A 27,852-nucleotide genomic window follows, 5' to 3' on the forward strand; every position below is an offset into this window, starting at 1 on the left:
ACAGAAGAAAGCCCCATGTGGGCTAGCATTTAGTCCAAAGGTGAGAGATGGGCAGATGAGGTTCGAGGGAGGCAGGGCCTGCGTGCCCTGGGAATGAGTTGGCTTTTATTCCAAGTGTGACAGTGAAGCCCTTGGAAGGTTTTAAAGCAGAAGAAACATACTGGATGTGTTTTAAAAACACCACTGACTGTTGGGTAAAGAATGGACTGACGGGGCCACAGTAGAAGTGTCAAGACCCGGCAGATGAGAGAATGTGGGGCTTCATCTAGGGGAGTAGCCATGGAGATGGTGAGAAGTGATTGGATTTGGGTAAAAATGTGGATTTTTATTATGTTACTAATGATGATTCATCTGCCAGTACGAGGCCAGTGTGTGACGTACTGTTTATTGAGAGAAGTGGTGCTAGGGCCCACAGACATTGGGGTCCCTCTGGTTTTCACTGCCTTGGCCCACATGTAGTGAGCTGGGAATCCAGGTTTTTTGCTGCAGGGTCTGCTTCCCGTTTGGGGGTATTGTGAGGAGAAGGCTCTGAAAGAGGGATCTCTGAGGGTCAATGGAAGAGGGATCAGGTACCATTTTCCTTTCTGTACAACCCAAACCATCTCATTGAGAGGACCGCCCCTTCTGTTAAACATCTTTGGTGAAGACATTCATTCACAACCTTTCGTAATGAACAGTTCTGGTAACTAATCTTAGAATGATGAGATGATGTTCTTAATGTTATATCTGATTGATTAGACAAACCAAAGATTTTTCCGGCAGTTTGCCTTCCAGTAACATCTGAGTATCATTCCAACGCTGCCAAGGGGATTAGTGTTCTTTTGGTATTTTTAACATACCGATGTAGTCATCTTTTAAAATTACTAACCATTGCTGGCTGTTTCATAAAAAGATGTTCTTTGCTAGTCAAAACTTGGAGAAAGAGGGTGAGGTATGAAATAGTTGTCCCTTTGACTTTTTGGTCCCTTTTGCCTCTGAATTTCTGTGCCTCAGTCAGTCTCAGCAGCAGTGTTCTCTTTTGAGTTGTGCATCTCGTTGGCATGCAAAGTCGTGCTGCAGTTTTAATCTGTTCTTTAGAAATTATTTCTAACAGTTGTTTCATGTTGGAACTTTGATCTTTAATTTGTATTGCTTTGTGTTGTGGTGGTGAGAGTTGGAGGAGATGGAAAGATGTTTAAATTTCTTGAAGTGTTATTTTAAGCCCAAGTTTAAAAAAATGAAATAATCGCAATGAAACACCAGGTGATGGAAACTTAAAAATCAATTGTATTATTTCTATTGCCTTTTGGGTCAGTATTATATAAATCCAATAGGTTTTTAAGTACTTTAAAAATAAAAGGCAATCTTTGAAGGTGAAGATGGAAGTCTCAATGATTTTACTGAGCAGATAAGGTGGATATTTTCAGAAGCCAGTAATTAATAGATCTCTGATAGGACAGAACATAACCCAGAACCTCAGTTCAATTCTGTTCTTTCATAGTGGACTGTTTCTTTTAGTATGTGCATAGGGTTTTTCTACTTGCTGCCAATTTTAGAATTCAGTGGAAACTTTCTTTTTCTTTAACCAAGTGCTTTTTCCCCCTCCCTTGAAGTAAGCAAGTCATCTTTAACATTTTTTTAAAATATATTTTTAAATGAAAACTTTGCTCATTGGAAAAAAGTATGGTTTTAAGTGTTATGAAGTGAAGAGTAAACATGCCCCTTTCTCTTCAATCCCATTACCCAGTTTTTGAGTATTCTTCCAGAAATTTTCTATGCATAGGTCTAAACATAAACACACTCACACATATATGCATAGATAATTACATATACATATTGTATAGATTTAAACAATTTATAAGTGAGATCATTCTATAATCTTGTTTAGCAATTTGCTTTTTTCAGTTAACATCTTGGCACTCTTTCTATATCAGTGTATAAATTTTCCTTATTTTAAAAATCTGTATAGTATTCCATTGTATGGATAGGCCACAATTTGTTCAACAAGTATCTGTTCAGTTGATAATATTAATAGATGTAATAGTCAATAATTAATGACTACTTAATATATAGTAGTCACTTGTTAAGTTTATACAGATATTTTGTCACCTAAGTCTCATAACAATCCTGTGAAGCAGTACTGTTGTTATCCCCATTTTGTGATTGAGATTTAGATATTAGGTTAAATAGTAGGTCCAAACCCATGTAAGTGGGTAAGCGGTGACACCTGGCATTTGATTCCCATGTCCCTGCTCTATTCTGCTGTGGAATGGTTAGTTTGACTCTAGTTTTTTGTTTTGTTTTGTTTTGTTTGTTTTTTTAAAGATTTTATTGGGGAAGGGGAACAGGACTTTATTGGGGAACAGTGTGTAACTTCCAGGCCTTTTTTCCAAGTCAAGTTCTTGTCCTTTCAATCTTAGTTGTCGAGCTTGCCGTTCAGCTTCAAGTTGTTGTCCTTTCAGTCTTAGTTGTGGAGGGTGCAGGTCAGCTCCAGGTCCAGTTGCCGTTTTTAGTTGCAGGGGGCGCAGCCCACCATCCCTTGCGGGAGTCCAACCGGCAACCTTGTGGTTGAGAGGACACGCTCCAACCAACTGAGCCATCCGGCAGCTCAGCTCAAGGTGCCGTGTTCAATCTTAGTTGCAGGGTGCGGAGCCCACCATCCCTTGCGGGACTCCAGGACCCTTGTGGTTGAGAGCCCACTGGCCCATGTGGGAATCGAACTGGCAGCCTTCGGATTTAGAAGCATGGAGCTCTAACCGCCTGAGCCACCAGGCCAGCCCTAGTTTTTGAAAAAGGCAAGCAGGGGTGCAGAGCACAATCTTTTTCATATGTCTTTGCAAATTGGTTTGAGTGTATATGTTGGATAAATTCCAAAGTGGAAATAGCTGGGTCAAAGGATTGTGTTTAAAAATTGTTTTTTGCTAGATATTGCCAAATTTCTGTCTAAAATATGAATGAAATTCAGCGGTACTCTTTATTAATAATAGCCATTATAATAATGCAAAAATAATGACTAGAATACTAATATTACTAATATTTTAATAAAAAACATTTGGAATTAACCTCTTTTTAAAAACTGTAACAGCTTTATTGAGGTATGATTCACATATCATAGAACTCACCTTTTAAAGCGCACAATTCATGACTTTTAGTGTATTCATGGAGTTGTACAACCATCACCATCCAACTGTTTTAAGCATTATGGTTTGGTGGTATGTTTTAAGGAGTATAAAATGTGTTAGAAAACTGGAGTCCATCAGTGGTTAAGAAAGGGACCCAGGTGTTTTGGCTCAGCAAATGAATCAGACAAAGCGTTTGTGTTTGAATTAATCCATTTGCGAACTGATGGGTTCTGTTGGAGTGTTTGAAATAGATACGTATATTTTACATGATTTTCTTAGCCTGCAAATAGCAATGACTCCTCAGCTTTTGCCTGTACTGGCAGAGGGAAGTATGTAATTGAGGCAGTCCTTGGACTTTCTCAGGCAAAAACTGTCAAAAGGAAAAGGCTATGGTGGAAAGGACTCAGGAAACCACCCTGGGCAGTTAATTCACTGCCCTACTCTGGTCCTGTACGTGCATTTAAGTGGGATATCACACAGAAGGTGAAATGAGAGAATGAAGACCAAGCCTTCAACAGGAAGCTAAACTGTTTTAGCTCTTTATCGTTCCCTGTCTTAGACCTCTTTTCACTTTATCTTTTCTTGAGGTTGCTTGTGAGCATGTCGTAACTCCCTTTGAGTGTAGAAGTGCTTTGAGAACAGAAATTCTGTGCTTCACAACATGTATCTGAACATCTTGCACATGGGTAGACAATATATGATTTAGATGAATTATAAATGTGAAATAACCATACAACTACAGCAGCATTTTCATTTTTGATAGGAGACTGTGTATTTATAAATTGTCTTCAATCTATGAGTAGGTTACATATTTCAAGAAATCAGTTTGGTTATGGCTCCCCAGTCATTTATCGATTATATTCAACAAACATGTATTGAACAACTACTAAGTAGCTGGAACTGTTCTAGGTGCTGGGGATATGGCAGTGCAAAACAGTCCCTGCCCTTAAGAACCACCCATTCTAATAAATGTATAACACATGGTGATAAGTGCTATGAAGAAATAAAGCAGGATAAGGGTTTTACCGAATAAGAATGAGCCATGGTCAGGAAAGCTCTCTCTGATAAGATGATGGACGTCTGAGCAAAGACTGGGAAGGATGCAGGGAGCAAGCGGAAAGATGTCTGGGTGAGAGAGTTCCAAGCATAGAGCACAGTAAGTGCAAGCCCTTGAGGTGGGTGTGCCCTTGGTCTGCTGGAGGAACAGCAAGGAAGCAGAGCAGTAGGGAATTGGTGAAGGTGGGGGAATGTAGATCCTGTACAGCCTTGGAGATGCACCACCTAAAAGGATTTATTTTTGATAGTTGTCTTTTTGAAAAGAGAAAATGGTAAGGACTTTGTATTTGCATGTGGGTTTTAAGCGGAAGACATAATTTGACTTAATTTTAAAAGATCACTCTGGCCCCACTGCAGAGCGCAGGCTCTAGGGGGAAAGGGTGGAGCCAGTGAGGTCAGGTAGGACCACCATTTCACCTCGAAGCTCTCAGGGGCTGCCTTAGTCCTAGGTCCAGGCCATGTTGGTTCAGGCTCTGATGACAGGGTTTCTTTTTTCATTTTCTGGGTAAAGATATTGTTGTAATCAGCCAAGTGTGCCTATGAGATCATTCTGTGGAAAGAGTCTCTCCTTGTCCCCCACTCTCTCTGTGGCAGGACTGGTGGTGGTCTGGAGAAGGGGTGGGGAAACTGCAGACAACTCAGACCCACTCCATGTTTTTGTGCAGCTCCTGAGCTTTGAATGGTTTTTACATTTTTAGATGGTGAAAAATAACGAAAAGAAGAATACTGTTTTATGACTCATGAAAATTATCTGACATTCAAATTTTAGTGTCCACAATAGAGTTTTATTGGAGCGTAGCCAGGCTCAGTCATTTGCATATTGTCTATGGCAGCTCTCCTGCGACTTCACCTGAGTTGAACACCAGGGGAGCCAAAAAAATGTATACACATGACTTGTATTTATCTTTTGTTATTGGTATGTATTGAGTATTACAATTTTAATAGTTTTTTTCCTGTTTTAAAATGTGTATACATTTTTTTTTAGCCCCCTCTGTAGTAGCAACAGAGACTATATGGCCTGCAAAGCTTAAAACATTGACTGTTCGGCCCTTTACAGAATAAGTTTGCCAACCCCTGGTCTGCAGTAGCCTGTCACAGGGCCTGGGCCTGCCCGGCTGTGCTTCTTCAGGCACATTCCTTCTCTAAGTCTGAGTTTCCCCATTTGTAAAGTAAGGATATGTTTGGAGAATTGAAGGTGGAGGATATGATTGCTGATTCTTATCTTCTGGACAAGACACCTGATACCAAATGCTGCCCTTGGATCTCAGTGAGGCCCACCCTGACTCATAGATTGTTCTGTTTTCCCAAAGAACTTTCCCTCACCAGAGCTTATTATTTAATCATAGGCGTTCTACAGAGTGGGGGCTTTTATTGGTATTTATGGTTGGTGTGGGAAAACAAGTGAGGGACTGTCTGTATTGATTTCAGATTAGATTTAGATTTTCCAGTTTACTCTGAATTGGTAAATGTGGGTGGGAGGTGGCTGGGGAAAGGATGGATGATCAAAACTGGGATTCACAAGACAGGTTCTATTAAGTCCAGGGGCTGCAGTTTTGTAACATATTAAAAGTTTTATAAGAAATAAAATGGGAAGTACATTCCAACAAAGGAAGTGAGTCATATTGATAAATATACGGAGTAACTCAGTCGGCCTTGAGGCATAACCAAGACAGCCTTTGCCCTGGTCCAGAAGCTTCCTGTGCACTGGGAGGAAGAGCCAGTCATTGATGATGAAGGAGGTAAGATGGTGCCGCTGCAGAAGGAAACACAGGTGTGGGACAAAGCGAGGGCAGCCTGGGGTGTCATGGAACGGCTTTTGGGGTAGCCTCATTTTAAGTCTACACTGCATTCTCCGAATGCCAGGCACGAGAAGACGGTGGCAGTGGCACCATACTGTGTTAGTAGGAGTTGTATTCTCCACCACCACATACAGTTAAAACAAAAAGGTTCACCAGAGAATGCCCTTGACAAAGCAGTCAGAATTATGAATTTTTATCACACCTTGATCCTTAAGTATTTTTTTTTAAATATTCTATGTGGTGAAATGGGGAGTTGCAGAAAGCGCTCTGCTGCACCCTGAAACTTTACTGGCTGCCTGGAGGGAAAGCACTGGTGCAATTGGATGAGTTGCAAGCTGAACTAGCGGCTTTTTTCACGAAACACCATTTTTATTTGAAAGAAGAATGATAAACTGTGGTTATTCAGACTTGATATAGCAGACATTTTCTCATAAATGAATTAGGTGAGTCTGTCACTTCAAGGAAAACACGGACAGTATTTGTTGCCAGTGATAAAATTAGAGCTTTCAAGTAACAATTAGACATTCAGAAAACTTGAATCTGCCAGTGCATGCTTGCCAGCTTTCCAATACTTAACAACTTTTCTGATGAGACTGGTGGTGATATTAATAAATGTGATTTGTAAAATATCGTAGAATGAAATGTGTTAACATTAGAAGATCTGCATCGTTCAGTAACCGGTACATCCTAACTGAATAATACCTGATGTTACAAAACTATGGGTGAGCAAAAAGATCCACTCTAAGTGTCAGAGGGACCAGTGCGTTTTAATGTAACCAACTACCAAAAGTTCAGTGATACGATTTCAGTTTCCACATTGCAGCTCACCTTTAAGAAACTACCACTTTTTGAGTTTTGGTGTAATATCAAAGCAGTACATCCACATTTATCAGAAAAAAGGTATTAGAGTACTTTTCCCTTACATATTTTGTGAGGCTAAATTCTCTTCATATACTTTAAAACAACAGCACAACACATTTTATGTGGAAATAGGATAATTCAGCTGTCCTATATGAAGCCAGACATGAATAAAATTTGCAGAAAGGTGAAAGAATGTCAGTTGGCTTGCTCGTTTTTTTTTGGTTTTGGAAAATATGCTTATTTTTCATAAAAATACGTCATTTATATGTAATAGATTTTTTGTTTTAAATTGAATGAATCAATGAATATTTTTTAAATTCCTAGTTTTAATATGTAATATGGTAAATATTGATAGAGATAACCTACATAAGACAAAAAGCTCTTTAGGGTCCTCAGTAATATTTAAGTGTAAAGGAGTCCTGAGACCAAAAAGTTTGAGAATCACAATTTTAAAGGTGCCGGTTTCCAAGCCCTCAACTTCAGTATGTACACTTTCATAAACCCAGTCTAGTTGAGAACATGCCTGTGATAAAGGCATCGTTCTTCTTTCAAAATCCCTTCTCCCATTTTACAAAGAGCATTCCTCTTACCTTCCTGAAGCTTATTAAGGTGCATTGTCTTAGGGTATAAAAACCTATGGATGCCAATGAGAGAGATGACTCAAAATATTTTTCTTTTAATAATCTTGCCTCTGCCATTCTCTGAAAAAGAATCATTTGACAGTAAAACAAAGAGGACATTGGTAGGAAATACTGAGAGAATCAGTAAGATCCATGAAAAAGTATCCAGAAGTACCTTATTTCATCCAGCCAGCAGACTCCTGGCAATGCTCAATCATCTTTTCATTCTTTTCTCAAAAAAATTACAATCCAATATCACTTTATTATTTTTTTCTTTTTTAAAATATCAATCATCTTTTCTTTTTCTTTAAATTCTCTCCCCCCCCACTTCTCTCTCTCTGTCTCTCTGTCTCTCTGTCTCTCTTTCTCCTCCCTTCCTCCCTCCTTTTTCCCTCTATGTGGTAGAATTCAAAAGTGAGAAGGTTGTCATAGGGAAATGTACTTATACATCGTTTGAACTGAAAAATAAATCAGCCTATTCCTTAAGAAAGTACGTCTGCTTTGAATGATTAGTTTGACAGTGAGGATTGACTTTCCAAATTTAGTTACATGGTGGGCATTTCCCATAAGCTGAATAAGCTAGATGTACAATTCCAAGGTTTTGATGAAAATATATGTAAAGCACATGATAAGATACAAATATTTAATACAAATGTTGTATTGACAAAGATGTACTGTAATATTTTAATATTCCAACCCTCTAATATTACCAGATTTAGGATTGGTGCCTCAAAATATAAAAGAGTAAGCTGTGTATTTAGCAGTCACTGGATAGGGATCTAAGTGTTTTCTTACTCACTGCTTCCTAGGAAGTGAGAAAGTGAATGACTCCAGTGATGGGCAATTAATCCTATCACAAGTTAGGTGATTATCACTTTTTGCTTGTAACAAATTTGAAGAACATAATTGATTTCACTGCAGATAAATCATTAAAAATAATATTTCCCAATTTTTAATTTTATAAATATCAAACCTTGATGAGAAGGTATTCTTTTTGCAAGAAAAATACAATGAACAGAACTTTCACCCAGGTTCACCAGTTGTGAAGATTTTGCCTCATTTGTTCTACCGTCTATCTTTCATAATATAATTATTATAATATTATTAAGTTCTATTTATCTATCTGTGATTATTATTATCCTGCTGAAAAATCTGAGAGTTGCAAACATCTTGACCCTTCATCCCTATGTACTTAAACACTTAACCTTCTAAAACTAGGACATTTTCCCATCTAACGATAACAGTGATCACACTCGGTATTGTTTAACATTAATGTTTTTGAAGACTCTAGGCCAGTTATTTTGTAGGTGTCCCTTAATTTGAACTTGTCCAACGGTTTCATCATAATTATATTAGAGTCAGACCTTCTCTATAGAAGTACTACATAGGTATAAAAATAATTTTTTTTGTCCATCTGGAGATTGTAATATATTTATTTGAAAACCAGTTTCTGTGAAAGAATGCCCCAAATAGTCATACATCTTTTCTTCACCCAAAACCTTGATGACATGGTTCTTCTGGTCAGCGCCGATGCAGTGATACATGCAGTGAACAGCAGGTCTCCAGAGGAATTTCCTCAGAGCATTTGCAATATGCGCCTGGACAGTCTTCTGCAAATGAACGATGAGACCCTCTGGTTCTGAATCATCACTGTACTCAAATGGTTCTAGGGGTTCTCGCTCTTGTTCCTCCTCCTTGGTTTTCTGGCCATGGGCTGCCACAGGTTCCACCAGCTCTTCCATGTCGTCACTGGTCTCCTTCGGAATGATGATGCCTCCAGTGGAGGGTTGTTTGAAAGGCTGGTATCTATAGGGCTCTGGCATGGTCGGAACCTTAAACTGGGCAGGTGTACCTCGGGCTGGGTTATGCAATAACTGGAAGTTTGGCTCAGATTCTTTTTTCTTCTCCTTTTCTTCCTTTTCCTCTGCCTTATCTACTTCCATTTTCTCCTCCTCTTTTTTTTCTTTTCCTTTTCCTTTTTCTTTCTTTTCAGCCTTGGCAGCAATAGATAACACAGCTGTGGAAACTTTTTCCTTCTCTTTTTCTTTTGGTACTTCCAGAGGGGTAGGGTGTGCAAATACAGGTAGTTTTTAGTTTTGTTCTCATTTTTGTATCTCTGTGTTCTTCTTCTTCTTATTTTTTAAATTTTCATGATTTTCTTGATTCTTCTTTCTTTTTACTTCTCCCCACCAGTTGTTCTGTTGCTAAATCAAGCAAAATTTTCTTTAATGAAAACACACTTCAGGAAAGTTTTTTTAACTCATTGATAGTGTCGTATGTTTCGGCACATCAAAAGTTCATCTAGGGCATTGGGGTCACTGCCACACCTCTTCCCAGAGTGGTCGTACATTTCCGTACCCTCCTCCCCAATGTGTAAGGGGTTCACTTGCTTCCCATCCTCACCAATATTTGGTGTTACCGATCTTGTTATTCCGTTGGATGTGTAGTAATATCTTACTATGATTTTAATTTTCATTTCCCTGATGATGAGCGTGTTGATCATCTTTTTCATGTGCTTCTTGACCTTATATGTATTTTATTATGTGAAGTGTTTGTCAAATACTTAGCCTATTTTAAAAATTGGGCTTTTTGTCTTTATTATTGAGTTTTAGGAGTTCTTTATACAGCCCAGATGTCAGTCCTTTGTCCGATAAATGTCTTGTGACTATTTTCCTCTAAGTCTCTGGCTTACCTATTTATTTTCGCTGTACTGAAGTTTTAAATTTTGATGATGTCTAATTTATCAATATTTTCTTTCGTGATGACTGCTTTTTGTGTCCTGCATAAGAAAGTTTGCCCACTGCTAGGTCACAGCGATGATTCCTACGTTTTCTTCTAAAATCTTTATGGTTTTAGTTTTTACCTTTGGGACTATACTCCATCTCATTAACTTTTGTGTGTGGTATAAAGGCAGGAGTGGCCACATCTGGAGCCTTGTGTGACGTGATCATGAATTCAGCTTTTATCTGATGACAGTTGGGAGTCAGTAACTTATTATTGGGAGCTGAGTATGGCTGCTTTTAGTGCTTTGACTGCTCTGTATTCTACAACTGTAGAAAAAACACTTGTTTGAAAAGACCTTACATCTGGATATTTTAGAATAACCCTATAATTCATTAAATCCTTTGTTTTTATGTGTATTTTGGAAACATTATTTGGGAAGAAGTGTCATTTATGTTGTGATGTTTGCATGTGAGTACCTGGTATATGGTAATTAAGCAGAAAAAACTCAAGTTGAGCCCTGGGCATATTATTTACCTATGGTTAGAAAAAGAGCAATAATGATGCTCTTTTGCAATAATGATATTCGCATGAAATACCTCATTTAAAAAAATAACGCTCTTTTAAAATTAATTTTCTGAGTGACTCTTTAGGTAAAAACTATTTTGACATCAAAATAACAAAATGCTATTAAAGAAAAAAGAATTGGTATCAGTTTTTATAAGATGATCTTGTCTTAAAAGAAGAATGGTCTCTTGATATCCCTTCTATTTTCTAGTTTCTTAATTCTTTTACTAACAAAAATACCAATTAAACAAAAAGGGAGTAGAACCCATCTGGTAGTTATATGTGGAATCGGAACAGATTAATTATCATGACGAGATCGATTTTCTAGTAGCATTATTTAGATGCATGTGTGTCTATTTGGGGTGGTTGTGAAGGTGCTGGGAGAGATTATTGCACCTGTAGGATGAAGGGGCCACCTGGAATGGAGAATGCAGGCGGCCTGGGAGGACAGGTGCCGAGGGGTCTGAGTTTCTGTTGCTCTTATCTCTGGGAAGTTTTTAGTAATGAGAACCAGAGCCACAGGTTTTGGGACTCTCCACTCGTATGTGTACATCCACCTAGTGCACGGTAGTCTTCTAAAAACACATTCCTTAGCATCTGGTGAAGGGAAGCTATCCTGGTGACCTGACTTTAAGAGCCTCCGGTGAATCACACACGGAAACACGGATGGTTTCTTCACAGAGGCAGCCTAGAACCGATTATAAGGGAATGAAATGAACGCTGAAGCATGGTTCTGATGAAATTCTTTATATAATTTCGCTCGGAAAAGATTTCTGTCTTTTTAGCTGTTAAGAAAAGAAAATGGTTCAGAGTGGCCATCTCTTGTAATAAGGTTTTTCTGGGTGATTTTCCTTTCTTCACTTGCCTTTTGGTTTAGGTACAGCCTTAGGGGCTTTGCCTGGTTCCCTTGGACATTTATATCTCTCTGGGAGGTCTGGGGTGGTGATGAATGTCTGCTAGGTGTCTGCTCATGTCCTCGTAGCTATGACTCTCTGTACCCCTGACAGCCAGCCAGTGGCAGGGTCTTTTTGAAGCCTTCTGGCATCTATCCTCCATCATTTCATTTCCAGTATCTCCCACCAGTTTGGGCCTTCCATTTCTCTTGCCTGCGTCCTAGTCTCCTGACTGTGTGCGCCCTCTAGTCACCCCATAAACTCCTGCCCGATGGTTATTCCCACAGTACACTTGGCCTCTTTCCAGCTTGTGAGCCTGGCAGTGTGCCTGGCATATAGTAACCTCTTAAGAAATGCTTATTGAATTAATGAATCCACCTGTTGCCAAATCTTCAATGGTTCCCTTTCCTTTTAAAACTATAAGTTGACTTTCAAGACGCATCAGCTTTGCCATAAGGCCTCAGTGTACATACACAGTCGTGCGGGGTGGCCTGCGGGGTCTCAGCTCCCACTCCCCACATAAGAACGCAGGACATGGTGAGGCCAAAAAGGAACCCCCACAGAGCCATAGGTAGGGGAGTCATACCACTATATTCTCGCTGGCGGCTGGTTTGGAGATACAGGAAGCAGGAGCCACACTGTCCACAACCTGCCGTCCTAACTGCAATCCGCGCTTGCCAGTCACCATCTTCTTGCTAGCCCCCATTTTCTGCTAGTGTAGCCACTGCAGTTATATTAGTGGCCAATGGCTCACTGGTTACAGCTGATGGCCAACTAGCCACAGCTGATGGCCATCCAATCACAGTCGATGGCCATTTACTACCTGAGCCAGCACTTTCCCACATGAGGCCGAGAGCCTGGAAACTGCACTCCTGGCTCTGTCCTCACACACACCCAACCCGGATTCCTGCAGTCACCCCCTCACCCCACTGCACTCCTTATTTTATTGCCAAGCCAGGCTCTATGTTCTCTGAGCACCATGATGCTTTGCTGCCTCCGTGCCTTTTCTGACCTGGACCCTGTTCACCTTTTCCCCACTATCACTGCTTGATTTCTGGCCTTTATTTTGCTTTTTAGTGTTTTAGTAGTTCCTTAACCAGACATTCTGTTTTCAGTCTCTCCCCCCACAGAAAGGTTCATGCTGCAGACCCAGGACCCCAGCTAGACCACTGACTGAGCCTGGAGCTTGTTTCCTCATCTATAAAATAGGGATAATACAACAGTAATGATAAACCTGTGGGCCCTGAAAAATAGTAATACTATATACTTAAAAGTTATTTTAAAAATCACATAGTAAATACTTGACTACATTCTAATTGTGAAAAAAAAAAACCTACAGATGCTTATATTTAAAAAAAAAAAAAAAAAAAAAAAGATTCCTACGTTTATAATCCTCTACCTGCCAATCTCCCTCTTTCTTCTGGGATAACCACTGAACAGTTTGATAACTTGGCTTCTTTTCTGGGTACGAATGTACCTGTAAGTAGGACATGGTATATATATTTAAAGTGCCAGCCTCATAGTCGTCATTTCAATAAATGGTACCCATGATTATCATCAAACTTCAGGCTCCAATTTACCTTTCCATCTATATCACCTGCTACCTCCCGTAGGTTTTCCTATTTTTTTTACTTTTTATAATACATATAGATATACATTTAAAGATTTTATTGGGGAAGGGGAACAGGACTTTATTGGGGGAACAGTGTGTACTTCCAGGACTTTTTTTTCCAAGTCACGTTGTTGTCCTTTCAATCATAGTTGTGGAGGGTGCAGCTCAGCTCCGGGTCCAGTTGCTGTTCCTCATTGCAGGGGGCGCAGCCCACCATCCCTTGCAGGAGTCGAACTGGCAACCTTGTGGTTGAGAGCCTACGCTCCAATCAACTGAGCCATCTGGGAGGCAGCTCAGCTCAAGGTGCTGTGTTCAACCTTAGTTACAGGGGGCGGAGCCCACCATCCCTTGCCATCCCTTGCGGGACTCGAGGAATTGAGCCGACAACCTTATGCGAATCGAACTGGCAGCCTTCGGAGTTAGGTGCATGGAGCTCCAATCACCGAGCCGGCCCCCTTTTTTTTACTTTTTAAATGTAATTGCTTTCACTTCTCCAAATTTCCCCAGCACTTTCCTGCCTTTGCTTTTGCTGGTCTTTCCATAATAATTAAATTGCCGCTTTCTCAAAGAAGCTTTCCATCATCCCCCGATGAAGGAGATGAAGGAAAACTTATCTTCTTCTGAACTTAATGTGCATTGATTACAACATTTGTCACTGTCTACATTTTACATTTGAGTTTATGTGGATAGGGATGTGGTAGAAGAGGGGATATCTTTCACTAAGTTGTGAACTTTTAAAAGCTAAGTTGTAATTTTTGTTCTAAATTTTTTATTTTGAAATATCTGTACTCATAAAAAGTTGCAGAAAGAATATAGTGAGTTCCAGTGTACCCTTCTTCCAGCTTCCCCCAATGATAACATCTTACATAACTACAGTTAAGTTCTATTTTTCATTCCTCTGTCTAGATCTCCTGGTTGCTCTGTAGAGCCTGGCATGCAGTAGGTCCTCATAAGCCTTATTGCTTGATGAATGAATTAATGTTCTCCGTGAGCTTAGGACCACATCCAAGTTAATAGATTGCCATCGCATCCTTACTCCAGTATTGGCTAGAACTGACCAGTCTCATGAGACCCAGACTGAAGCTAGGGACATTTCTTGCCTCCGTTTGTGAACACTTGGTTGACCCATTGGGCAGGAAAGATGAGAAAGCGTTCTAGAATACATGCCCACACCCCTGAGATTTCAAAATAATACTTGAACAGGGAAGTGGAATTGGCTGTAGGCTGATGGTTGATGGGCCTGGGGACTTGCAGGTCTGTGATACCATTCTGTCTTCTTTGGTAGGTTGAATGGTCTTAATTCTCCATCTCAGCAGTTAAAAAAAAAATACTGCCACATTGACAAAACATCATAACCACTTCTTTTTTAGGTTTTAGAATCCATCTCTACTCAGTCACATTAGCAGGGCAGATAACCTGAAATATCTGCGAGGTATGCCTGTACTTTAGGTTCTACCCGAAATGCACTTAATTCATGTATTTGGGGTGAAAATGAAATTGATTATGCCAGAAGGAATCAAAGAAGGTAAGGATTATTTGTAGTAATTACTTGTGAGTTTTCAGGGAAACACACTCTGATCTTTGATGGAGATTGATATGCAATGAGTAGCCCCCCTGTCTTAGCAGAGCAAATATTGTGGTCCTTCGATGTGTAAGTCAAGAACTTGGTTCTTTCTTTGTAGCGGGTCATTGCTCTCTGTTTATCTGTAAAGAAAGTATATGAATCTGGTGCCTCTGTTGCCAAAACAGAGGCCAGAGGAATAACAGGAGAAGCTGCTATGCAATTAGGAGGTAGAGCCCCAGTTTACTCAGATAAGGGAGAAAGCTGCGTGTTTCTGTCTGCTATGGGGAGGGCGAAAAAAGCAAGGGCAGCCCAGTGGAGGTGATTATAGGGAGAGGAGACCCTGCAGAATAATGGCAGTCCCTTAAAAACTCTGAGGGGGATCCCTGTCCTCTGGAGCCAATCCCCAATGGTAGAAGAGTGGCATTTCTTATTCCTCAGTATTCTTATCCTGTTATGTATTCTAAGGAAATGGCCATCCAAATAGGGGCATTTGTAGACAAAACTTAAAATAACAAGTATACGTTGATTACAGCTACAAGGAGATACATAAATCCCAGCCAGGATTCAATGTATTACATAATCAATGAGTACATATTATTAATCTGCTATTTATCAACTGTGTGGCATGAACAGGCCACTTGTATTTGCTTCATTTTCCTCATGTAAAAGTGGGAAAAGTAACAAAACCTATTGCAGACATTTGTTGTGAGAATTGAATTGTGTACATTTGTAGAAAGATGCTTGGTACTTGATTAGTGCTTAATGTGTGTTTTTATTTTCATTATTAGTCTAGATTGGAAGATAAAAAGATATGAATGGTGTGTATTTATGTTTCGGTGAGGTAATTAAAGTGCAGAAGAAAAAAATCAAGTTAAATATTCCATTTTTTTTTTTTTTTTTTTGCTTTTCTCCCTCCATTTAACTTAATTGTGGAGAAAACTTGCAAGAACACGAAAGAGACTGTAGGTAATGTGGTAGACATTGGTATGCAGTTTGTTGAGAATTTTTATCACACCGTGTATTATTACACTGTACGTGCCTATTAGAAATGTGTTTGGAAATGCCTTGTGCTTTTAAGTCTGAAAGCTTGGGGTTGAAGGGTGTCACTTTCCCTGTGGTCATACTCCTGGAGTTGTGCCGGTTGATTCAAGCTGTTCACAATTCCATCGTGGCGATTACTCTTCTAGTTGGGCATGCTTTTTACTTTTTCTTAAAATATGTTTTAAATTGGAAAAATAATATGTGACATGGTAAAGCATTTAACAGTACAAAAGGGAATAAAATAAGTGATTTTTCCATCCTGCATCAGGCTCTCAGGCTCCCTCCATAGAGGCCACAGCTGGTGTTAACGGTTTCTTGAGTGTCCTTCTAGCACACACGTGTGTATGCACACCACACACAGGCACACGATTATAGCATAATATATGTACTGTTCACCTGTATGTCTTGAAGAATGTTCCACATCAAAGCACGTAACTCACCTCGCCCCTTTTTATGCCTGTGTAGTAGACGGTAGAGTCATAAAATTGCCAGGATCAATTTCATATGATTCAACCTAATAACTTTGGCAAATACAATTTATATAATAAATCTCCTATAGATAGATGTTTAGATATCTTTTTTGTCCTTGGGTATTACAAACAGTGGACCTCATTGTACACGTTCTTGTGTACATATGCGGGTGTGGATGGAGGGTAACTTTCTAGAGTGGATGGTAGTATTAATCTTGATAGATCCTGCCAATTTCCTTTTAAGTGGTTTTGCCAATTTATGCTGCAACCAGCAGTGGATGAGAATATAGGCAGAATTCTTGAGAGAAGAAAGAACGAAAAGATGGGGCCTTCATGCTTGCCTTCTCTTTGTATTCAGAAAGGCACTGAACTGACCACCTTTTGAGTGTTAAAGGGAGGACTATGAGTCCAGAGATGGTTTATAATAATGATAATTATAGCCATAATTTATTGAGCATCTACCATGTCATATTACTTCATTTAATTCTTACGACAACTTGAGAGGTAGGTTCTATTATTATCACCATTTAACTAAGTGAGGAAAATTCAGGAAGAGAAAGACTAAATAGCTCATCCAAAGTTCCACAGTCCCTGGTAACCTCTGTTCTACTTCCTATTTCTATGAATTTGACTACGTTGGATACCTTATATAAGTGGAATCATGAAGTATTTTTTGTGTGTGTATGTGACTGGGTTCTTTCACTTAACATAAAATCCTCAAGGTTCATCCGTTTCGTAGCATGTGACAGATTTTCTTCCTTCGTAAGGCAGAATAATATTCCATTCTATGTAAATAACACATTTTGTTTTTTCATTCATCTTCTGATGGACATTTGGGTTGCTTCCATCTCGTGGCTATTGTGAATAATGCTGCCATGAACATGGTTGTGCAAATCTCTCTTCAAGACCCTGCTTTTAGTTCTTTTGGGTATATACCCAGAAGTGGGATTGCTGGGTCATATGGCCCTTCTATTTTTACTCTTTTAGGAAACTTCCATACTGTTTTTTTATAGTGGCTGCACCATTTTATTTATAATCCCACCAACAGTGCAAAAAGGGTCCAATTTCACCACATTCTAACCAACATTTGTTATTTTCTGTTTTTCGTTCTTTTGGTTTTATTTTATTTTATTTTATAGTAGTCATTAATGGGTGTAAGGATACTTCGTCATGGTTTTGATTTACATTTCTCAGATGATTAATGATGTTAGACATCTTTTCATTTGCTTGTTGGCCATTTGTATATCATCTTTGAGAAATGTCTATCAAGTCCTTTGGTCATTTTTTATCGGGTTATTTGATTTTGTTGTTGTTGACTTGTAGGAGTTCTTCATATAGCCTGCATATTAACCCTTTGCCAGATACAAGATTTGCATATAGCTCCCCCCACTCTGTAGGTTGCTGTTTCAACTCTGTTGATTGTGTGCTTTGATGCACAAAAGTTTTTAAGTTCGATGTAGTCCCATTTGTCCATTTTGTTGTCTGTCCTTTTGGGGTCACGTCCAAGAAATCATTGCCAAATCCAACGTCATGAAGCATTTTCCTTATGTTTTCTTCTAGGAGTTTTGTAGTTTCAGGGCTTACATTTAGATCTTTAATCCATTTTGCGTTCATTCTTGTATGTGGTATAACTGAATTCTGCACCATTTTTGATGGTAGTCTTCATTTATCTCATAAAGGTCCCAAAAGAACCAACAGGCTTCTTGTGGTTGTGGAGTGGCCATCCCAGGTCTTTGAGTTCTAGCAAAGTCACTTATATTGAGCTAAACAAACATCTGTTGATCACTTGCTAAGTGTCTGATGGGTTTGGGAAGTGAGGGCAGGAGATACAAAGATGAATAAGGAAGGGAACTCTCTGGAGTGATATGAATGCTCAATATCTTGATAGGAGTTTGGATTTTAGAGGTTATGCATTTGTCAAAACTCAGAGAATGTACTTAAGATTTGTCCATTTCATTGCATGCAAAGTTTACATCAAAAGAAAAAAAGTGAAACCAATATTCAACTCTAGTTAGTTTTAATATACTCTGAAATTTTTAGAGGAAAGTACACTGATGTCTGCAACTTACTTTAAAATGCATCCAAAAAATTAGGTTCACAGATGGAGAGAGGGGTGAACAGGTGATAAGCATGTATATTTAAAATACGAATTAATACGCTTGATGTTTGAAATTTTATATAATAAACTGTTGATGGAACAAGATGAGAAACTAGCACCCAGAGGGAGACTGATCCTTACCTCACACCATATAGGCAATGGCCTCTTATGTCCTGTCCTAGTCTTTTTGGTGGGTTGGGAGGGTGTGGAGGTAGAATCTGGTCAGCACTAAAAGCATTTACTCCCCTTTTGAGGCTGTTTTTAAACCACTAAGTCATGTGCCTTCTGTCTGAGGGGTCAGCCAGAGTAATTTGAATGACTGATATCATTGTTGGGGTCCTCCAGTACCTAGAGAAAGGAATACATTTTACATTGTAACTTACTATACAATTATATGTAACTGAAAAAGTTTCATGAAACTATGCTTCACTGTACTCTGATATTTTCTATTTAATTTCTGAAAAAAAATGTCAGGTTTGATCCATTAATGGGTTAAGAACTGACAGTTTGAAAAATGCTACTCTAACACGTAAACCAGGGAGACCAAAAGATTGATCGATTGATCTATCTAGATAGAGATATAAATCTATCTATCTATCTATCTATCTATCTATCTACCTATCTATCTATCTATCTATCTATCTATCTATCATTTAACATTAACAGTGAACATTGTCATAAAAATCATTAGCATTTTCAAATGTTCCTTAGAGCTTCAAACGCAATAAATCCAAATTTCATTACATGTGCCACTGTAATTTCTTAGTTGTGTGACCTTGGCAGAGATGTTTAACTTTGCAGCCTCAGTTTTGTCATCTGTAAAATGGAGATAGTAGGGAAAGTACACACGTTAGAGAATTCTTGAAAAGGATTAAATGATGTCTGTAAAGTGCTTAACACTTCGGCCAAATAAAAGGCCTCAATAAGTGGTACATATTTTTATTAGCCATGAATTCACGAATTTCTATATATTTGGGCCTCAAAAGAAATCAGAATGGGCTTCAGAAAAATATGTTGTCCCTCAGTATCTTCTTTAATTCTTTTTCCCTATTTGTTTTTCATGGAAATAATCTTCGTGAGTACCCAATTGTTGGCTATAAGGTTCGGTTACAACAGTGCTCAGTTTTCCAGCAGTTGTTGGTAGTTTTGGCAAGAGTGCCATTTGGAAATATGGGGAATTTTGGCAGGCTTAGTGGTTTTTGCTGTTGGAGACTGCTTTGGCATAATCCTAAGTGTGAGAGGCATGTCTGGGGTTTCTCACTGATTCATCCCTTTAGTGCAGAATTCTGCATAAACTGTATCTGACTTGGGGGGTGGGCAGGAAGAGCCCAGAGGGCCTTATTACAGAGGAGCTTACCTCTTTGAAATTCCCTTGCGGAGGGATAATTCTGCACCATTTGGATTTTCTCCTTTTTAATCTGAACAACTTTGGCTGCTGGTGGAAATAAACAAACTGTTCCGGTATTTTTGGCACAATTAAAATTTTTACTCTTTTTAATTTAATAGAATCTTAGGATTTTGTTGCTGGGAGAGCCCTTAGGAGATCTGTGCAGTTCTGCCACCTGACAGGTGAGGGTCCTCCTTCAGAGCGGGAGCAGCAGCAGACCTTCGGCATCAGGTGCAGCCCTCTTGCTCATGTCTGGCTAGAGAAGAGACCTAGTGCTTTCGCTGGAAAACGGGGACATGTTAACCACAGCCAATCTAAGAAAACTATTACTATTACTGCTGTATGCTCCTGCAATCCCTTTTGAGTGTGTATCTTACTGCTTACTATAGTTATTGGTTTATTACCTAGGATAGCAACCCACTTAGAAATCTCAGTGGCTTCATACAACACAGATTTATTTGTTGCTCACATATCATGTCCAATCAGAGTCTGGGTAGGGAATGTCTGTTCTCCTCTACACAGACACTGAGAGACTTGGGCTATCAGGGACATCTTGTAGCCATTTAGGACACATACCTTCCAGGTTGCCATAGCAGGGAAGAGAATTAACCCTCACTCTTCTGTGCTTCTGCCCAGAAGTGACAGAGTCATTTTGCTCACTGTTCATCTATCAGAACTGGTCATATGACCCTGTCTGACTGCAAAGGGGATGGAAATATGGGAGAACATATGGAATATTTGATGAGAATTACCAGGGAGGAGTGATACATGCTAGTAGGTATGTTTAAAGTGTATGTTGAAAAAAATATAGCTTCCTATTCTGTAGATCTACCAAGTTTCATTACTCTCGCGGTTTTCTAAGCCTCCAGGTTCATAGAGGCTATCACGGCAGCAGCTTTTACTGATAGTCTAGTGGGGACAGGGAAGCTGCTGCCAGCCCCAGGGTCATGGGGTCCATGAGCAGAGCAGCAGATAACACGGTAGAGAAATAGTGGGGGAAGCCGTGACTTCATCTGCTGACTTTGTGTGGTTACTGTGTAGTAGGCTGAAAAATACCCTTTCCCTGCAAAGACATCAGGTCCTAATCCCTGGAACCAGTGGATGTTATCATACACGGCAAAAGGGATGGTACAGATGTGCTTAAATTAAGGGTTTTGAGATGAAGGGATTATCCTGGATTATCCCAGTGGGCCCTAAATGCTGTCACATTTCTTCGTAAGAAGGAAGGAGAGGGAGATTTGACACAGTGACAGAAGAGAAGGAGGCAGTGGGACCATGGAGGCAGAGATTGGAATGACATGGCTATAAGCCAAGGAATGCCAACAGCCACCAGAAGCTGGACGAGGCAAGGAGTGGCTGCTGTTCTAGAACCTTCTAAGGGCGTTCGGCCCTCCGAACACTTGATATTGGCCCGTTGGTACAGATTTTGCACTCTGGCCTCTGGAATTTGGAGAAAATAATTTTCTGTTGTTTTGAGCCACCAAGTTTGTGGTAATTTTTTATAACAGCCACTGGAAACTAATGTGTACTTAGGTTCCCAATTTCTTGGTGGGCAGCCACCCTTATAACCAGTGCCCTGAGGATTGGTAACTACAGTGAAGACTGGGAAACTGGGGGGCTGAGGAAAGGGGTGAGTGAGAATTTTCTTTATATCCCCCCTTTTTTACCTTTGAAATTTGAACCATATGAATGTACTACCTATTCAAATAATAAATATAATTAATCTTTATAGCCCTGCAACCCTATAGTAGGGGAACATGGTTTATTTTATGTATTCATTTCCCCGGGTAACATCCAATACAACTTGTGTTCTGTGTAATGCACTTTGAGTAATTCTCTTCAAAATGTTGCCCACGGGCCTTCCCATTCACTTACTCCAATTTCTTCTCTCTCCTTTGTACTTCTGATATTTGGGTGTTGTTCAGTGATGGGAAAGAATTATATGGAGAAAAATGAATGATGCTGTAATAATTACAACTTTTAATTTGAATTTTAAAATGTAATTTAATTAAAAATTACCTCAGAATTACCTCTCACTCTGGGTCAAGGCTTTCTGACTGGCGTGCTGAGATTTCATCTTCTCTGCCTTGGGGAGTGCGGGCAAGGGCCAGGATAGCCAGAGGCCCCAGACTGGTGGCTTCCACCTCCAGAATTTAACCCCGTGACACCAGTATGCTATGTAATTGTTATTTGCAATGTGTGTAGTGATGTGGAAAGGTTGGTAAATACTGCTCTAGCTAAAACGTGGCCATATATTTTTAAACTGTATGTTGCATACAAATAGCTATGGAACACAAAGTAGTTGGGTCTTTGGGAAAATGGTGGTGATTGTTTTGCTCCAGTGTAGGCGTCCTCAGCCTTTCTTCCACCGTGACACGCATGGGGATGGTGGCACTCTGCTGATGAAGACACTAGCACTTCTGCAAAGCCCCAAAAGCTGGCTCAGTATCAGTGGATCCCACACAAAACCTATAGGAAAAGAAGGCAGAATAACTAACACTGTAGGTAATGATCTTGAGTTCACTCTTACTTACCAAGAAATACATCATTGAAAACTTGGGTATGTCCACTGTCTGGGGACCACGTCCTCTGACCTATATATCGTAACTGACATCCCAGTTGAGAACCACTGTCCTCACAGAGTAAGTAACATTTCATATTCTGGCTACCTGAATGCAAATTAATTTCAAACCACCAAAAAAGATAATAGATTTTTGAAAAAAGAATTAGTGACAAGCAAAAACAATGTTAATGGTAGTACATACATTATGTAAATAAAAACTTGATCAAGTTCAGTTTTCATTTGAACTGTAATATTTGTTGTCCCGTTGCGTCCCGGTGATGTTGGTAATACTATCTGTTCTTTATGTTTTCTGGAATAAGTAACTGCATTAATATGTCAGTGTAGTACTGTCTGAAGAACTCTAAGAGCTATTAAAATGCTTAAAAATGAAATGATCAATTCTTCTTTTGTTCTCTTGACAGGATAATTGAAGCTATCTGCATAGGTTGGTTCACTGCTGAGTGCATCGTGAGGTTCATCATCTCCAAAAACAAGTGTGAGTTTGTCAAGAGACCCCTGAACATCATTGATTTATTGGCAATCACGCCGTATTACATCTCCGTGTTAATGACAGTATTTACAGGCGAGAACTCTCAACTCCAGAGGGCTGGAGTCACCTTGAGGGTGCTTAGAATGATGAGGATTTTTTGGGTGATTAAGCTTGCCCGTCACTTCATTGGTCTTCAGACACTTGGTTTGACTCTCAAACGATGTTACCGAGAGATGGTTATGTTACTTGTCTTCATTTGTGTTGCCATGGCAATCTTTAGTGCACTTTCTCAGCTTCTTGAACATGGGTTGGACCTGGAAGCATCCAACAAGGACTTCGCCAGCATCCCTGCTGCCTGCTGGTGGGTGATTATCTCTATGACTACAGTTGGCTATGGAGATATGTATCCTATCACAATGCCTGGAAGAATTCTTGGAGGAGTTTGTGTTGTCAGTGGAATTGTTCTATTGGCATTACCTATCACTTTTATCTACCATAGCTTTGTGCAGTGTTATCATGAGCTTAAGTTTAGATCAGCTAGATACAGTAGGAGCCTCTCTGCTGAGTTCCTAAATTAATGTACTGCAAATCAAGTCTTGCGTACACTTTGCTCAATAGAAAGAGTTGATGCTACTTCATATTCATGTATTTCTTATTCGGTGAGCACTGCAGTGGTTCTGTTATTATCTTGGTAGGGTAAAAATTATCCTTCCCAGCTGAAGGGATAAAACAATTTACTTATTATGGAGTAAATAAGATTGAGACTGCAAAGGAAAATTAATGACTCTTAGAGTAAATTTTAGGATCTTATTTTATTTAGACTTGTCTCTTGTTGCCTTGAACAATTACACGTTTTAAAGTATATTATTTGAACATTTTAAAATGGAGAAGCTGTATTTTCCAAATGTTTTCCCATCTTGTGAATTCAGAAGAAGCTTGGAAGTTAGTGTTGTTTTTTGTTGGAGAGCAACATTTTCATTTCTAAATGTTTTATAATCTCTCATATCAATGTCAGAAGTATCCTGGAAACATATGTCACATGCAAGAACTGTTTAACAAATACTTAAAAAACTTGGCTGAATTTAAACTGTGTAATGGAGCTTGATACAAGCAAGAATTGTATTTGGATATGTTTTCTAGTCTATTTCTCAGTTCTCTGATTTATTTTTGATTCTATTAATCACTTTATCACAGAGCTTCATGGAAGCTCGAGTATGTCCTTCCTTTTCCATTTTAGGTTTCTTTTATCTCTTTACTGAAATAACTGAAAAAAGCATTTTAGAATGAAAAGAGTGTGTATTGTTTAGCATCTTATTAGAGTTCATTTTATTTGAATTCATTGCTGTTACTAGGTGACACTTGTCCTAACATTCAGATGTCCAAATGAGATTTCCACATAAAAATGATAATAGAAGTAGTTTGGTATTGCAACCCACATTTATCTTCTCCTCTCCCCCACCCCTGCCCAAACAACGTGGGTTTAAGTCTTACCAGATGAAAGGATATTTATGAAAGGATATTTAGCCATTTTATACCAAAGTCATACTTAGATGTTGTCACTGGATTATAATAAAAAAAGAAATGAAATACATCCTTATTTTTGGTTGCTGTGTAACTAAACCAATTTTAAGCCTGGTAAAAGCAATGAATACATAATTATTTGATCTGATCTTCACCATCCTGAATTATGGCTACACCAAACCTCTTGCTACAATAGTGAATAATATGCCACATTAATCTTGCTAGATTATTAGAACTAGAGAATGTAAAACTGATAATTGTATAGTGCTAAATTTTAGCAACATGAGTTAAGATTTTTGCTTTGTTAACCAGTTGCCATAAAGAAGTCAGTGTATAAACACAAAAAATTAAAGTCATAGATTCATGAATAATTTAATGTTGGTCACTGTAATTTAGTGGGGGGAGAGGGGTGGAGAGGGGTTGGGACCTTGATATATTTATCAAATAAGGGGTTACCAGAAGTGTTCATTAAGGAATATTAGCCATCATCTAGTTCCAACCTCAACTAGTACAGGTAAAAAACTAGGGCAAAAGAGGGTACAATTGTGGAGTTGGGGCTAAAAACGGGATCTTTAGAAACCAAGCCCAGCCCCTGATTCTCAACAAACCTCTGAGTTTTGAGAAGCCACACTTCTTCACCATTGCTGGTCATTGTAGCAAACCCGTTCCTTTTCCCTAATTCCTTTTCCTAAGTTTATGTGATATTTCGGCCATTAAGAATCTTACCCTATCTTCTCTACAACTGCACACTGGGATGCTGCTTATTACATACTCAAAATAAATCCTGTTATTTATTGTATATTTATTGCGTTTTACTAAATTTCAAATAAATGGCATGGATTTATTTTTTCTTACCTATTTAGATTAAGGCTTTGTGATTCATGAAAATAATATGCAGATGACAGCATCTTCATGTTACTAATTAAAATATCATAGCCATCCATTTTGCTGGCAGTGGGACCTCTGCATGGGAATATGTCTCATCTCCCCAAGTAAATTATATCTATCTTGAGGGCTGGGACTGTTTCTTGTACACACCTTCATTTCCCTGCAATATCTACGGCAGACTTGGGCACAAACTATTAACTGATTTGGGGGGAGAAACTTCTGTGTGAAGAGGCAAGGAGAAGCAAACTCCTGTATGTGCACATGTATAGCTATACGTGTCAACAAACAGACATTGAGGCTGCCCTTGAATCAACATTGAAGGTGATGCCAGACTTCTCATGAAGGAGCATGTTGTATAAATTCTAATGACAATTCAGCTACCCACTTACTAGGAATGGTGATGAGACATGATAGGGTAGTTCAGTCATGAGTGAAAAAACAATATCACGGATATTGTAGTTTTTTGAGAGCAGAAGCATTTTATTTTAACTTTCCCTGAAAGTTACTGCCTTTTAAAGATCATTTCCTAGGACTTCTTTCTTAGCTGTGCTTTTAGACATTTTTCATAATTCAATCTTCATGGCACAAATGCTTTCATTAGGATCCTATTAATTAGTAGCCATGAGTCAGATATTATCCTCATTAGAATGCCCAGTGAAGAAAGAGGAAGTCCGAATGTTTTGTTCTGATTTTACCACACCTGAGATTTTGACTTCATCTTATGTAGACCTGGTTTTGTGTATCCGTTCACATGGGATTTTTCAGGATTAAAGATGCAAATTAGAGACTACATTTGAAAGTGAACATACTCTAACTCAAGGACTTACTTACCTTTTTCTTTTATGACGATTTTTATTCTGGTTTGCTCGTTGAAACGGTTGCGTTTCCTTTGCTCTTGGGTTTTGCAGTTACTTGTAACCACACCTTTGTAAGTTCTTACTTCCTTAAAAACGTAAAAATATATTCCTTCATAGTGGCTGTCAGTAAGTCAGAGTAGTATTTCCTGTTTTTAAACTTTTGTCCAGATGTCTTGCCTTGGTCTCCTATGATCTGGGAGTGAGGGGAGATGGAGTTAAGTTGGATGTTGGCGTTGGAAGGATTTTCTTTGCTGGCTTGGTATTTTCTAGAAGCAGCTTATTTTCCCTCTTTGCTATAGAAATAAAAAACTGAAAACTCCTAGCTCTGTTTTATTGTTAAGCTTCTATGTCTCCAAACTTAATGCATAGCTTCACAAAGTATTTCCAGAGCCCCCTAGCCCTACATAAATGTACATTTAGGGCCGGCCCGGTGGCTCAGGTGGTTGGAGAGCCGTGCTTCTAAGGCAGAGAGGTATCTGGTTCGATTCCCACGTGGGCCAGTGAGCTGCGCCCTCTACAGCTAAGATTGTGAACAACAGCTGTCCCTGGAGCTGGGCTGCTGTGAGCCGCTGGCAGCCAGCGAGAGCTGCTGGGGAGCGCAAGGCTCATAATACCAGCATGGGCCAGGGAGCTGTGTCCCACACAACTAGACTGAGAAACAACGGCTTGAACCGGAGTGGGTAGGTGGGGGGGTGGGGAAGGCGGAAGAAGGGGGAAAAAAAGTACATTTATTTGTTACATAACATATAATATAATCAAATATAGTGTAAATATTTCACAGGTACATCGGAAATTAGAACTAAATGGCCCTGGAGACTTTCTAGTCCTCTTCCTATGCTCTTTATCTCTCATCCTGATGTTAGCAACCAGGAAACTGTGGCCCCAGTGGGATGTGATTTAGCCATCGTCACACATAGGGAGACCAACTTGTCCCGATTAGCCTGAGACTTTCTTGGTTGTAGCACTAAAAGACCCCCATCCTTAGTCTCAGGCACATTGGGAGACTTGGCATCCCAGTGTCACATCAGGCCCCAGAAACCTGGTTTCCAGACGTCTAGTTCAGTACTCTTTGGACATACCTTTTTAAATTTGTAACATCAGAAGGCGTGAATGATTTCTTTTAAAAATATTTTCTTTGGGGCCCCTTTTAATAGGTCAAATAAAAGGCAAATGTCGCTTTTAGACACCCTAGATGTCAGGAAGGAGGGCTTGGGACCCGTGTGTAAAAAACCTCAGGTTTTCAGTAGTTTTTAAATTGCAAAACTTCACAACTGTGCACCCATTCGGATATATCCAGATAAGTGCGGTTCACAGTTATTGCAATATTTACAAGGAACAGGTTGAGACCTGTCATAGCTGAATAGGAAGTAACATGGGTTTGAGCCTTAACGGAATGTTCCGGAGACGTTCCATTTTGGTCAGGGAAGGTTGCATACATTTCTCTGTTTGTTCAGCATGCTTTCATATGGTGTTTTGCTTCCTGCTTTTCCTGGTCCATCTGCACTTAGAGGACTGGGCATATTAGGAAATTAATGATTTACTAGCCCAGGCTGTGGAGCCTTCTAAAGACGTGTGAAGTGTCTGTCATCTGCAAGCATGATTACACTGCCCAGTTCTCTGAGTACCTTTTTTTCCTCTAGCAATTCTACACTTGTGCCTAAACGTTCAGGTTTTTCCAATTCTACCAGACCTTCCCAATAAACACTTAAATTTTTGACTGTTAGTGTCAGCGCAAGCCAGTTT

General features: G+C 39.4%; 1 protein-coding gene across 2 annotated transcripts in view; it reads left to right on the forward strand.

The window, feature by feature from the left end:
• KCNG3 (potassium voltage-gated channel modifier subfamily G member 3) overlaps window positions 1-24,434 on the forward strand; it is a 30,077-nt gene extending 5,643 nt beyond the window's left edge. For both annotated transcript variants that reach the window (XM_019757058.3, XM_019757059.3), the window contains exon 2: window positions 22,776-24,434. In XM_019757058.3, coding sequence (XP_019612617.1) covers window positions 22,776-23,421 — 646 coding nt within the window. In that variant the 3' untranslated portion in view covers window positions 23,422-24,434. The remainder of the gene's footprint in view (window positions 1-22,775) is intronic.
• Window positions 24,435-27,852: the final 3,418 nt, after the last annotated feature.

The sequence above is a fragment of the Rhinolophus sinicus genome, chromosome 2, assembly GCF_057876585.1.
Source record: "Rhinolophus sinicus isolate RSI-liver-muscle chromosome 2, RSI-T2T, whole genome shotgun sequence".
Lineage (NCBI taxonomy): Eukaryota > Metazoa > Chordata > Mammalia > Chiroptera > Rhinolophidae > Rhinolophus > Rhinolophus sinicus.